The sequence below is a fragment of the Equus przewalskii genome, chromosome 10 (genome assembly GCF_037783145.1).
Source record: "Equus przewalskii isolate Varuska chromosome 10, EquPr2, whole genome shotgun sequence".
Classification (NCBI taxonomy): domain Eukaryota; kingdom Metazoa; phylum Chordata; class Mammalia; order Perissodactyla; family Equidae; genus Equus; species Equus przewalskii.
Window position 1 is genome coordinate 5,902,294 of NC_091840.1, and position 14,491 is coordinate 5,916,784.

Consider the following 14,491-nt stretch of genomic DNA (forward strand, 5'->3'; position numbering starts at 1 on the left):
TATGGGTGACACTGCCACCCCATGGCTTGACAAGTAGTGTGTAGGTCTGCGCCCGGGAACCAAGCCTGGGGACCCGGGACAGCCGAAGTGGAGGGCACAAACTTAACCACTACTCCACTGGGCCGGCCCCTGTAGTCATTTATTTAATGAGCACTTACATAGGAGAAACAACGTGCCCAGTCCTGGGGGATTCGAAGAAACCAAAGACCAGAGGTGTGTTGGCAAATGGGCTCTGGGGAGTGAGGAAGCCCTGATTTCCAGCATTGGATGGCTTCTGCGGTTTAAATAGTCCCATTACCTCGTGTCTCAAGCTCCAACCGTTTGACAACTGGCTGGCAAAATTCCTGAACGACGAGCTCTGGAGAGCAGGACCCGACCCAATGAGCTTTCTCTCTAATTAGCAAATGACACATAAGTGACAAGTTAACCATGGCGCCTCACAAACACGCCCCCCGCAGTCCACAGTGAGTGGGCTGCTGCACTTTGGGGAAAAGAAGGGGAATAGGCCGGCTTCTCTCTGGTCATTCGGCGGCCACCACAGCGTGAGGGGGGAGATGTGTTCCTAGCATCCTGAGCTCCAATGGGCGTGGACAGATGATGTCTCAGGAGATCCAAAACCCTGGGCTCTGCCTCCAGCCAGCGGGGCATGAGCCTCAGTTTCGTCACCTGCACGATGAAGGCAGGGTCTCGAAGGCACATCTTGGCTCTGAAATCCTGGAATTCTGCCTTTAAAAAATTACTTTTTTGCTAAGAACCTGAAATCAGAAATCTCAAGAGTCCGTTGCACCCCTATGTTCATCGCAGCATTATTTACAATAGCCAAGACGTGGAACCAACCTACATGCCCAGAAACTGATGACTGGATAAAGAAGATGTGGTATATATACACAATGGAATACTACTCAGCCATAAAAAACGACAAAATTGGCCCATTCACAACAATGTGGATGGACCTCGAGGGTATTATGTTAAGCGAAATAAGCCAGTCAGAGAAAGACGAACTCTATATGACTCCACTCATAGGTGGAAGTTAGTATATTGATAAGGAGATCTGATCGGTGGTTACCAGGGAAAAGGGGGGGTGGGGGGAGGGCACAAAGGGGGAAGTGGTGTACCCACAACATGACTAACAAAAATGTACAACTGAAATCTCACAAGGTTGTAATCTATCATAACATTAATAAAAAAAAAAATAGCATTTATTGAGCACCTGCTGTATGCCAGGAACTGTGCTGGGGCTTTATACACCCTGTCTACCTAAATGTTCAAACCTCTCTTTGCTCTTCTCATGTTCATTTACAGAGGAGGAAACTAAGGCTCAGACAGACTGAGGCACTTTCCCAAGACACACAGATGGTGATGGAACAGCTGAGTTCTGAGTCTTGTTCTGTTTGGCTCCAGAGCCTTACACGCCATTTACCTTTGGAGACTGAGGACATCCTGCATATAAGTATCGAGTGAATTACACAGACAATTATTCCTGCAATAGCGCTTCTGAGGAAGAAGAGACAGTTGTGGGCCACAATGCCCAGAGGGGGCTTCCCAGAAAAGGTCGGATTCCAGCTGAGTGGGGTTCTCCTTGGCACACAGGAGTTGCACAGGTGGAAGGGTTTTTTGTGAGCAAACACATGAGCAGCACTGATAGCTGCTTTTGGGGCACAAGCGGGGGTTTATTGGGAAGCAGAGGGAGGAAAGGGCTCCGGGCTAAAACATCTGTCATGTGTAAGGCAACAGGGAGCCCCCGAAGGGATGTGGGCCAGGGAGTAACACGATGAAGGCGCATTTCAGGAAGGTTACCCTGAGAGCATCTTCAGAGAGGAAGTTACTGGAATTGCCAGACCTCCTTTCATACACCGATTTCATCTTGGAATATAAAAGATAACAGTATACAACTAAGCAACATAATAAATATATACCTCATGGTGCATAAAAAAGATGTAAAGCTTTCAACAGTTTACTGTGCGAACCTGGCAGAGAGGAGAGTCTCTGTTTCATGCTGTCAGGCTCTGCGCATAGACTTTGAAGTGCGCTAATGAGGACAGTAGTTATCATTTAAATAAACAGGCAATTAGCTCAGGAATAAATGTGTCATTGTAATCAAAGTCATTGAATTGCTGGCCCATGACGGACATGATCCTGCACTCAGAATTTAGCAAGGACACACTGTTCGTGTGTACACGACACTTTTAACCCACTGACACTTTTAACCCACTTGCCAAGAATCGGTTCCAACCGTTGGGGGCTGCTCTCACTCCTCTTTTCTCCTCCGCCTTTTGGTTCCCGTGCCTAGGAGGGGTTAGGTGATCCATCGACCTCAGCTTCAGTTTCAGAGGAGTAGAGGGAAGTTTGGGGAGACTCTGGCCGATAGCAGATACATCCATGGTCTTCTTATGCCAAATCGAGCACATTCATGGATAACTTCTGGGCGACGGCAGTTGATTGCCTGTTGGTACTGTTACCGCAACAGCTGAACATGCGCATGCATTTGTGTCGCGTTTCTGAGCTTTTTTTCTCAAGTCGATGTTTCTTCTTGCACCAGCTCCAGAAGACAGCTTACCCTGCAAAAAAAGAAACCAAACCAGCAGCACGAGTTTCCCTTAGCGAGGAGGCCCAGTGCTTGGAGCCTGGGATCCCGGGGTTCTGAGCCATGCTGCCACTTGCATGGCCTTGGGCAAGTCCCTTCCCCTCTCCAGGCTGCAGCTGCCTCATCTGTCAGGTGAAGGGGGCTGAACTAGATGACCTTTAGGCTTCTTCCAGATCTGACGCTCCAGCCAGGACACACAAGAAACCCTGGGAGAAGGAAGAGAATTTGTTCTCATTTTCTCCCTTTGATTTTCAAAGTAATCAGTTGTGCTTTGCTAAAGAGAGGTGTGGGCGCTGTGTCCGTGCTGCCTCTTCCGTCTTCTGGTTTCCTTGGGTACCAGGAGACAGATGCTGGGCTTTTTGCCTGCCCGGTGTGTTTACCCAAGAAGAGCAGAGCCGGCAGCTGATCCATACTGGGCTGAAATGTTAATAGCACATTCTTTTCACACTAACTTTATCGTGCAGAATGTGCAGCCCCAGGTGGAGTTGAGCTCAAAACCAAATGAAGGGCAGGGCAAATGAAGGCAGAAGTGAGTGGACAAAAATGAGCCCACGGGGTCTGGTATTTGAGAGAAATGATGGGGGACTAAAGGTAAGTAAAGCAAAATAGAATGGACTCTCTTAATTTCTTTAAACTAGTCCTTGAACAAGATTAATGTCCCAGGTCCCTCATTTCTCCAAATGCCAGATGCCTGGGCAGCAGGGCCGGAACTAGGGCAAGGCAGGCGAGGCACCTGCATGACATTGAGAGTGAGCGCCAACTTAAAGATTACACCCTGGGCGCCTCGCTCTCCTCACCCTCGGCCCGGCCATGCTGGGCAGTGTAAACATTGTCTTTCATATCGGTCTTAACTTGAAAAGTAGATTAAGAAGCTACAAACCCAGCTAAAGTTTGCAGCCATTTGAACAATTCTCCTTTGTTAGCAGCACACAGCTGAGCAGGAAATTAACAATGAGGAATTCACATTTGGCAAGAAGCAAAATCTGAAAGTCCGTTTGCTGATTTCCTAATGGACAAGGTTATTTTCCTCAACAGAGAGCCTTAGGTTGCTAGAGGAACCGTTTGCAGGATCCCAAAGCATTTAGAATCAGACCCTTCTGTCGGCGTGAGCCTAGCCTGCCAATCTGGAGCAGGATGTGAAAATCTCTGCTGGTGGTTTTAGCTTTAATCCACTGAAGCCATGAGCTAAGGACTGAGAGAGGGATCTGGGCCACGTGTTGCTTGTTGGGTCCTATCTTTTGGAGAGACTGTGCTTACTCAGAACAGCTAGGACTCTAATCTCTCTATCCCCCTAGTCCGGGCAGAAGGGCCAAGCAAACAGCCAAGAAGGGGCCTGCCTTAGCTCCTTCAAGTCCCCGGGGCATCCCCTGGCCCTCCTGCCTTGGGAATGCTGTCAGCTTTTCACCCACAGGCTCTCCCTCCTTCCTGTTATAGGAATCTGGGTAAATCATCGCAATGAGTGGATGTGTTACAAAGGTGGGAAATGCACACCTGAGCTGAAACCAGGACAGCCAAAATGAACAAAATTAAAAGCTCAAAGGGACTAGCCGACCTAGAAATTACTCGTCCCTGTGCTTCCCCCACATGCTTCTCCTTTCTCCCTTACAACCAAAGTCAAGAAGGGCTTGGACCTGATAAAACACTTTGCTTTTACCTCCCTGCCTTCTGCGGATGCTTAGAGGAAGCTCCTGAGACCCTTAAATGCCAGGTTCTCTGCTGGGATTCTCCAAAGGGCTGCATGCAGATCATGGAAATGGAGAGGATGCCCTGAGGCTATTTACACAAAGGATGCATGGTATTTGCACATAATTTCCCTATGTACACTGTGCCACTACTCACCAGACCATTTTTGCAAGTTAAAAGCATTTTTTTTTTTTAAAGATTTTATTTTTTCCTTTTTATCCCCAAAGCCCCCCGGTACATAGTTGTGTATTCTTCGTTGTGGGTTCTTCTAGTTGTGGCATGTGGGACGCTGCCTCAGCGTGGTCTGATGAGCAGTGCCATGTCCGCGCCCAGGATTTGAACTAACGAAACACTGGGCCGCCTGCAGCGGAGCGCGCAAACTTAACCACTCGGCCACGGGGCCAGCCCCAAGTTAAAAGCATTTTTATGGCTCTCTTGATGGCAGTCACTTCTGGATTTTTCCTGTCTGTGCCGTCTTCTCCCTCAGGCCCTCTCCCTGGCCCAGATCTCTGGAAAGGGAGCCAAATGGTGCCAAGGAAGGACCAGAGAGGAACGCAGGACTGGTCCCTCCAGAGGCGGCCACTCTGAGGGCTTGGCTGCCCATCTCGCTTTCTCCCTGGGCACTGGCCGAGGTCCTCTTTTCCAAAACTGTAGCACTATGTGATTACGTTGTAGACTGTGGGACTCTAACTCAATGAATTCACAGAGAGTCTCTTTGATCTGGAATTTTCTCTGAACTACCCCCATCCCTTTCTCGTCTGCCTCATACCCCTAGGAGGGGGGTTACTGCTTCTTTTTAAACGGAGTCTTCATTCACTTGTTGCATCTTTGCAATAGCCAGTGAGGGCAGGGCTACATTATAGACAGGAAACTGAGACTTGATACTAAGGGCTTAGTCCAAAATTACACAACTGGTTAGGGTCTTGATTCGTCCAACTCAAAGTCCAGTGCTCTTTCTCCGCCTCAGTTTCTTCAACTGTAAAATGGGGATGCAAGTAGCACATACATCATAGGGTTGCTATAAGGGATGAATGTCTTAATATGTGCAAAAGCATTTGAAACAGGGCCTGGCACATAGAGAGTGTTCAACAAATGTCTGCTCATGTCACTGTGCTATGCCTTGTTTTTCTTTACTATTCCACGTATAGGATTGCATGACTCATTTGTGGGAGGAGGAATCAAGTTACAGGCTTGGGGAGCATTATCCAAGATGGGGAATGAGCCCGTTTCCCAGGCTCGGAGCAGGCTGAGGTGGGACCAGAACAGATCCTTTCAAGCCACAGGCCTGAGCTGCCCCGTTGAGCCACATCCCTTGCCTGGCTCTGGCTGGGAAGAAGAAACCCTTAGACGTGGATAAACCCGTAGAGGAGATGGTGCCCCCTTTACAAAATGCTGAGGACAGGAAGAACAATGGCTCCCGACAGAGCCGCAGATTATAAGGCAACATTTTACTCTGTCATGTGCTGAGCGCCTTCCCTTTTGAGGCAGTTCTAGGATTCTCCGTGACTCATCTTTACCCAGTAATGACAAGGTAGGACCCGTGTGTGGTGAAAGGACTATCAAGGAAGTCACCAGTTCCCTTCCAAAGTTACGTCCAAAAGCCTCTAGCGGTTAGGGCCAGGGGCTGGAGGGAGGGCTCTGAATTCTGCCAGGGGGGCCCTGGTGCTTGGGAGAGGCTGCCCGGGACTCGCCCTGCAGCTCAGGCCCTCCTTAGCAGCAGTCAGTATAAACGACAGAGATATGTTCCTGCCATCCTGGGGACCTTGGAGAAAACCAAGGCAATCGGGCGGAGGTTCCTTTAGCATCAGGTCTGTTGGTTACTGCTGAAAAGAGGGCAATAAAAAAAGCAAAATATAATCAGGGAAGAGTTGGATGCTATAAAATGACTTTACAGACCTAATCAAGGGAACCAGCCACCCCAAACTGTACTTTGAACGTTGTTGAAAATTGTTGGTCATGTAGCAGCTGAAATTTCTGCTCATCTGTCCACCTTTCCAGAAAAAACACCAGACCCACAAATAAAATTAAACGTTTAAAACACAGATGTCTTGAATTAAGCTTTGGAATGACGTCTTCTGCCTGTCCAAGCTTCCCACTGTTTGGTGTGTGTTTTCATGAAGAGGAGCCCCCAGTTCTGCCTGTCCATTAGCGTTCCCCTGCGTTGACTCCCTTTCCAAAGTCTCCAGAAGGTGTGATCAAGGCTGAATGTCTTGATCTTATCTTGGGTTGACCGTCTCCTACCTTCAGAGCTACATGAGCCGTCCCAGATATAACAGATAGCATGTAGAGCGCTTTGAAAGGAGTTACGCGAGAGAGATGGCGACATCTTCCTAGAGGGTCACCAGCATTGACTAATCTCCCTGGGAGATGGGATGGGCAGGGAGATGGGATGGGCAGAGCACTCGGGGGTTGAGGCGCTGGGGGCATGAATGATATTAACGCCGCCTAGTCTTCTGCTCCGAAAGCCACCGGAACGGCTGAGGCTGCCGGGCTGCGCGGGGCCCCTCTGCGGGGTTTCTGGCCATTGGCTTTGGCACAAGCCGAGAGGTGGGGCTGGAGAAGGCTTCCTCCAGGCCGGGAAGCTGGTGCCGCGCTCGGATGTTTGGGACAATGGTGAGCGAGCTCGCGGGCCGCGGAGGAGGCGGCTCCCGCGCGGTAATCTGAGCGGGATGAGCGGTCCAGGCCCTGCGCGTCCCCGGCCCCTGGGACCCCCTCCCGTCCCCGCCCCGGCCGCGAGCCCCGGCCCGGCTCCCCGCGCCCGGCCCGGCCGCCGCTCCCGCCGCATCCCGCCGCCCATTGGCTGGCGCGGCGCGCTCGCTCCCGCCCCGCCCCGCCATTGGCCGTGGCCGCCGCGGTCCCCGCGCCCGAGCCGCCGCTGACATCACGCGGCCTGAGCGGCGGCGGCGCCCCCGGCCGAGCCCGCAGCCCCTCCAGAGGCGCCGCCGCGGGGCCCGGCGGAGGATGGTGCGCGGCGCGCCGGGGGCTCCCCGCCGCCAGAGCCGCAGCGCCGAGGCGAGGCGGGCCGCGGCGGGCAGCAGACCCCCGCGCCGGTTGCGGGGCGAGCGGCCGCGGTGAGCCGCCGAGGGCGGCGCGGGCCAGCGGCCATGGGGGCCCTGACGAGCCGGCAGCACGCGGGCGTGGAGGAGGTGGACATCCCGTCCAATTCCGTGTACCGCTACCCGCCCAAGTCCGGTGAGGGCCGGCCGGGCGCGACCCGGGGCTGGGGAGGAGGGCGTGATGCTCCTGGGCGCGGACTCCGGGGGTTCTGGGGACCAGATGGCCGACGTGGCTGCACAGCGATCTGGAGGATGCGAGGTCCTCGAAGAGGCGTGGAGGGGTGCTTCAGGGGCCTTGGCGAGGTCGCCGCGGTGGCCAGCCGTCCGCTGGAGGACGTGAGCGGCCTGCACGCAGCCTATCTTGTGACAGACGTGTGCTGGGGGGACTGCGGCTCCCGAGGGGCGGGATGCTTCCTGCACAGGGGGGTCCCGGCCGCCCGCAGCGCCGCGTCCCCTCCCTCCCGCCCGGTGCCCTTTCTCCTCCCGGGAGCTGAGGGCTAGGTGAGGCGGGCTCGGCATCCGAAACAGGCACCTGTGGTGGGTGCTGGCCCTGGTCGGCGCATCCAGACCTCTGGAGAGGGAGGGGCAGGCACAGGTTGGAGTTAGGTTTCTCCGGGGAAAGCTTCCATTGCCCGCTGGAGGATGGAGGCTGAAGATGCGTTTGCAGTGCTGGTGCTTTCCCAGAGGCTGTCAGAAGAAATAAGTGTTTAACAGAAATGTTTGAGGATCTAAGTATCAAGAGCCACTCGGGGTGTCCCTTTGCCAGAGTAACGGCAAGCCTGGTTTTTGGAATGGGGTTAGCTCTGGGACAGGGCACAGGTATTGAAAATGTATAGAAGTCCTATATTTGTTTTCAGAATCATTGGAAAGATAGATGTCTCCAGCCTCTGGCTTGTGGCAGAAGCACTGGAGGCGGAGGAGGATTTTGACAGCAAAGGAGAGAGGATCACAAGTGGATTGAGACCCAGCCAGTTCTAAACTGCTGGTGCCTGACCTAAGGCTCTGCTCTTTATTTGTATTGCTTTCCTCAAGACTTCTGCGGACCGATGACTACCATCTTCTCTTTGGCTTAGGACCTAATGAGGATTTGGGTGATCTTGGAGAGGTGTCAGAATTGGAGCAATAGAATAAAGACATGCTAATGAGATGAGCTGGTTTCTCAGCGGTGTGTCCATTTGGTGCCAGGTGAAAGCAGGGACCAGACAATGAACCAGCACCCCTGCAGAGCGTCTGCCAGAGCTGTGTTTCTCACTGCTTTTGTGCCAAAGAGTGAAGCCTTGCAGAGATGAATATGCTTAAGAGCTGTTTTAGAACAATGTAAAATAAAACCACAGATCATTAGTGTTTTAATAAAGCCCTAGCTAATTTTAACTATATGAAACCAGTGCTAAAGGAAGCGTGCATTTTGCTTTTTAATACACAAAAATATGCACAAGTATTTGTGGATTTTTTTTTCTGAAGTCACTTAGCTTTTATTGATCAGAATATGGAACATGTTTTGCTGAGCTTGGAGTTTTCAGGAGAGTTTGCTGCCTCAAGAGTATCCGCCCGTCCTTCACATATGGGAATTAGCACAGGTCACTCTCAGTAGGCTGTTCCCCAGAGGATATTAATGCAAATATGAATCTTGGATGATGTTCATGAACAGATAATGGACCCGAATAAAACTTTTCTTAACCAACACACTCAATGCCCACAATCTTAAATGATCCTCTCCATTCTGCCAATCTTTTAAAAGTTTTAACTAGTTGCAACTCATTTTTATTTGTTTATTTATTTATTTATTTATTTATTTATTTATTTATTTTGAGGATTAGCCCTGAGCTAACTACTGCCAATCCCCCTCTTTCTGCTGAGGAAGACTGGCCGTGAGCTAACATCCGTGCCCACCCTCCTCTGCTTTATATGTGGGACGCCTACCACAGCATGGCTTGCCAAGCAGTGCCATGTCCGCACCCGGGATCCGAACTGGCGAACCCCGGGCCGCCGAGAAGGGGTACATGCACACTTAACCGCTGAGCCACTGAGCCTGCCCGCAACTCATTTTTAATCAGAAGTTATGTATAAGAGAAATCTTTACAGCAAGTGGACTAAATTATTTATGTTGAAGGTAAAACACAGAAAATAGGAATCAGAACACTCACATCCCAGTCGGTGAACCTTTGTGTACTTGAAAATTTCCATGAATTTGCATACGTGCTCTAGTTTAGAGGTATCTCCCATCCTTCATCTGACCTTTAAATTGGCCTGGCCCTTTACGGAATTACAGTGTTTTAGACCTCAAAGGACCGTTGTAAAGAATTTGACCCTAGACCCACGCATTTTGCTGGTAAGAAAATGGAGGCCCAGGAAAGTGAATTCCTGTGGCCGCAGCCACCAGCAAGTCCGTGCTCTTCTTACTAAAGCATTAGCCTCTGCCTTTCACAAGGAATTGGATTTTGAACTCGTCCTTGATGATCTGTGGGATGGAGGCTATTCTGCATCAGAACTGAAACAAAGCTCAGAGGCCTGTCCCTGTGAAGGAATCAGACTGGGTTGATTTGACAAGTCTCCTTATCTTGAGTCCTGGTAGAACAGAGCAAGTGACAGGCAGTTGTCTCCAAGTGACTGACCGAACTAGGCCGAGACTGCCCTCTGGCTCACTAGAAAGCCTCTAAAAGTCTGCTGCCTGTGGAACAGTTATTTCAGAAAATAACACTGTCATCTTCCCTGTAATGATGCTCACAGTGCCCAGCAGAAATTGCTTTTCTGGGGCTGGCCCAGTGGCGTAGCAGTTAAGGGTGCACGTTCCGTTTTGGTGGCCCGGGGTTCGCTGGTTCGAATCCTGAGTGTGGACATGGCACTGCTTGGCAAGCCATGCTGTGGTAGGCATCCCATGTATAAAGTGGAGGAAGATGGGCACGGATGTTAGCTCAGGGCCAGGCTTCCTCAGCAAAAAGAGGAGGATTGGCAGGAGTTAGCTCAGGGATAATCTTCCTCAAAAAAAGAAAGAAAAAGAAATTTAAAAAAAAAAGAAATTGCTTTTCATTTTTTGTATTTTTAAAGAAACCCTTTGGTTGGGTATGCACATTGAACTGAAAACATTTAAAAATTATTGAGAACAGCTGATTTCATGGAACTTGGGTTTGTAGATTTTTTTTTAATAGAGATAGGTGAAAATAAAATAGCCTAAATTATTTAGAATTACTTGGTTTTTGGTGAGTAATATAGTCACATGGTTCAAAGTTTAAAAGCACGAGAAGGCATACAGTGACAGTCTTGTTCTCGCTTCGGCGCTTCACCCACCCAGTTCTCCTGTCTCTGTGTACACCTCCCATGCCTATGCAACCACTTTTGGTTTCTTTGGAATTCTTCCAGAGTTTCTTGGGTAAATATAAGTATAGCATACTATTTAGGCTGTTTTGCATCTTATTTTTTTCACTTTCACAGATTTTGGAGATCTTTTTATATTATCTCTGTATTGGAGAGATTTATTTTTAATTATTTTATTGAGGTCATATTGGTTTATAACCTTGTGTAATTTCAGGTGTACATTATTACGTATCAGCTTCTGTATAGACTGCATCGTGCTCACCCCCAATAGTCTAGTTTTTACCCCTCACTATACACATGCGCCCCTTTACCCCTTTCGCCCTCCCCCATACTCCCTTCCCCTCTGGTAACCACTAATGTGTTCTCCTTATCCATGTGTTTATCTTCTACATATGAGTGAAATCACACACACGGTGTTTGTCTTTCTCTGTCTGGCTTATTTCGCTTAACATAATACCCTCAGGTTCCATCCATGTTGTTGCAAATGGGATGATTTTGTCTTTTTTGGGGGGGGGGGGCACATTGGCCCTGAGCTAACATCTGTTGCCAATCTTCCTCTTTTTGCTTAAGGAAGATTGTCGTTGAGCTAACATCCATGCCAGTTTTCCTCTATTTTATGTGGGATGCTGCCACAGCGTGGCTTGACTAGTGGCGCTAGGTCCATGCCCAGGATCCATACCTGTGAACTGCAGGCTGCCAAATCGGAGCACACGAACTTAACCACTATGCCACCAGCTGGCCCCTGTCTTTTTGTTTTTAATTTAAAGATTGGCACCTGGGCTAACAACTGTTGCCAATCTTTTTTTTTCTTTTCTGCTTTATCTCCCCAAACCCCCCCTGTACACAGTTGTATATCTTAGTTGCAGGTCCTTCTAGTTGTGGGATGTGGGACGCCGCCTCAACATGGCCTGACAAGCGGTGCCGTGTCCGCACCCAGGATCCGAACCCTGGGCCACCGCAGCGGAGCGCGTGAACTTAACCATTCGGTCACGGAGCCAGCCCCTGTCTTTTTTTTTTTTTTAATGACTGAGTAATATTCCATTATATATATATATACCACATCTTCTTTATCCACTTATCAGTAGATGGACACTTGGACTGCTTCCACGTCTTGGCTATTGTGAATAATGCTGCAATGAACACAGGGGTGCATAAATTTCTTTGTGTTGTTGATTTCTTGTTCTTTGGATAAATACCCAGTAGCGGGATAGCTGAATTGTATGGTATTTCTATTTTTAACTTTTTGAGAAATTCAAGAGGTTTTTTTGGTTCTGTTTTTTTTAACTCCTCTGTAATGTTTCTTCGCATGCACATGCCATCCCTTTTTAACATAGTCTCCCATTGATGAACATTTGGGAGGTATTGTTTTTCAATCTTTTACTATTGCAAACAATGCAGCAATGATCAATGTTATACATATGTTCTTAGATGATTTTTAGCTTTGTTAATAAATACTTGAATATTAATCACCTAAGTAACAGAAGGTATGGTGGGAGTTTGTTTCTGCATAGTATTTCTACATTAGCCTAGAAAGCTATTTATAGCACTATTCTGCATTTGGTTGTGCCTTTGTAATTTTTGAGTTAGAAGACATGCATGCTTTTAAATCCTTCTCTAAGATCTTCTCTCTAAAAGCCCATGATCATTTGTTTAGCAAAGGTATGGCTTTGCTCAGGTGGTTGGTTTTTTACATGCATGCCCCTCTTTTGAAAGTGGTTCCACATTGATAAAAGACATTAGGCTTGTTTTCAGTATTCAGGAAGAAATAGGTCTACTATAAAGACAATTTAACTCACTTTAATTCAGTACCTGATAAACCTAGTTCATTTCTCTCTACATATTTGGGAAAACTGGAAAATAGGAGTAACTCATTTTGCTCAGGTGTTTAAAGGTAAACCTATTACAAAAATTCAGAACGGTAATCAGAGTCCTGAGCAGCTAACATCATCATTCTCCAAATTTTTTGTCATCTTGGAATACACACACGCTTGTCATCGGTCTATCCTATATAGTAAGGGCAGTTGTTAAAGTGTGGCTAATAAGTCTTTGCCTGCCAAATAATTATAAGAGTTTCTCTTAGCTTTCAGGAGCATCAACTTAATATTAGTTTTGAAACCAGGGACTTGGAAGTCTGCAGCTTGCTACAGGGTAAAGAATTGTTTGGTTCTGGCACAGTTCGATTGACACTTTAACTAAAATTAAGTAGATTCCTGAAAGTCATAGTAAATGCATCTACTATCATAAGAAAACTAGACGTTGCTCCATTTAATGATGAAGACATCAAAATCAAGAGTCCAAATGCTAGTATTTTTTTTGACACTTAAGATGTAGTAATTCTCCTACTTTCGAATCCTCCAATATTTTTGTTTTCTTTGTACTTTACTTCATTGAGAGCAGGCTGATTTGTTTCACTTCTTGATTTTGTCTTTAGATTTAGGCCTTTGATTTCCTCATATGATGGTGGTTTGTGTCCTCTTGCTCTTCGGCATCTCCATTCTCTTTCTGTTGCCATTAGCGCACGTTATTGAGCACCAGCTATGCATTATGCATTGTGCTATGCACCAGGATATAGATTCTGATCCTTGTGCAGGGTGATTTTGGTGCCTCTGGCAAGCAGCAGGATGGAAGCCTTCATATCAGCTTTGTAATTCATGCCGTGGGTCACAGAAGGGAGTCTTAACAACACAAGCTACTTGGTGGCTGTATCAGTCAGGGATCTCCAGAGAAACAGAACCAATAGGAGATATGGATAGATAGGTAGATGTACACAGATCTTCCTCGATTTACAAAGAGGTTACATCTCAATAAGCCCATTGTAAGTTGAAAATATCATCAGTTGAAAATGCATTTAATACACTGAACCTACTGAATATCATAGCTTAGTGTAACCTACCTTAAATGTGCTCCTAACACTTAGATTAGCCTACAGTTGAGTAAAATCGTCTAACACAAAGCCTATTTTATAATAAAGTGTTGAATATCTCATGTAATCTGTTGAATACTTTACTGAAAGTGAGAAACAGAGTGGTTGTATGTGTATTGGTTGTATGTGTATCGGTACAGAATGGTTGTCAGTGTATTGGTTGTTTACCCTCGTGATTGCATGGCTGACGGGGAGCTGCGGCTGCTGCTGCCCAGCATCATGAGAGAGGATGGTACTATATATCACTAGCCCAGGGAAAAGATTAAAATTCAAAATTCGAAGTACGGTTTCTACTGAATGTGTATCACTTTTGCACCATCATAAAGTCAAAAAATCATAGGTTGGACCATTGTAAGTTGGAGACCATCTGTGTGTATATATATCTATGTGTGAATGTGTGTGTGAGTATTTATGTGTGTGTGTATATATATATGTAATTTATTTTAAGGAACTGGCTCACGTGATTGCAGAGGATGGCAAGTCTAAAATTTGTAGGTCAGGCCAGCAGACTGGGAACTCAGGTAGGATTTCTATTTATTCAAGGAGTCTTGAGGTGGAATTCCTTCTTCCTTGGGGAACCTCAGTTTTTGCTCTTAAGGCCTTTAACTGATTAGGTGAAGCCTACCCATTATCAAGGGTAATCTCTTTTACTTAAAGTGAAACTAATTATAGGGGCCAGCCTGGTGGTGCAGCAGTTAAGTTCGCTCGTTCCCCTTTGGCAGCCTGGGGTTTGCTGGCCTGGATCCCAGGTGAGGACATGGCACTGCTTGGCAAGCCATGCTGTGGTAGGCGTCCCACATATAAAGTAGAGGAAGATGGGCACAGATGTTAGGTCAGGGCCAGGCTTCCTCAGCAAAAAGAGGAGGATTGGCAGCAGATGTTAGCTCAGGGATAATCTTCCTCAAAAAAAAAAAGTGAACTAATTATAGATGT

General features: G+C 47.7%; 1 protein-coding gene across 8 annotated transcripts in view; it reads left to right on the plus strand.

The window, feature by feature from the left end:
- Positions 1-6,583: 6,583 nt before the first annotated feature.
- RNF157 (ring finger protein 157) overlaps positions 6,584-14,491 on the plus strand; it is a 72,027-nt gene continuing 64,119 nt past the window's right edge. For 2 of the 8 annotated variants that reach the window (XM_070559970.1, XM_070559971.1), the window contains exon 1: positions 6,682-6,880. In XM_070559970.1, coding sequence (XP_070416071.1) covers positions 6,697-6,880 — 184 coding nt within the window. In that variant the 5' untranslated portion in view covers positions 6,682-6,696. Of the gene's footprint in view, positions 6,881-7,164; positions 7,460-14,491 lie in introns of those variants that run through there. The other 6 variants (XM_070559969.1, XM_070559975.1, XM_070559973.1 and 3 more) reach the window with 6 other exon arrangements.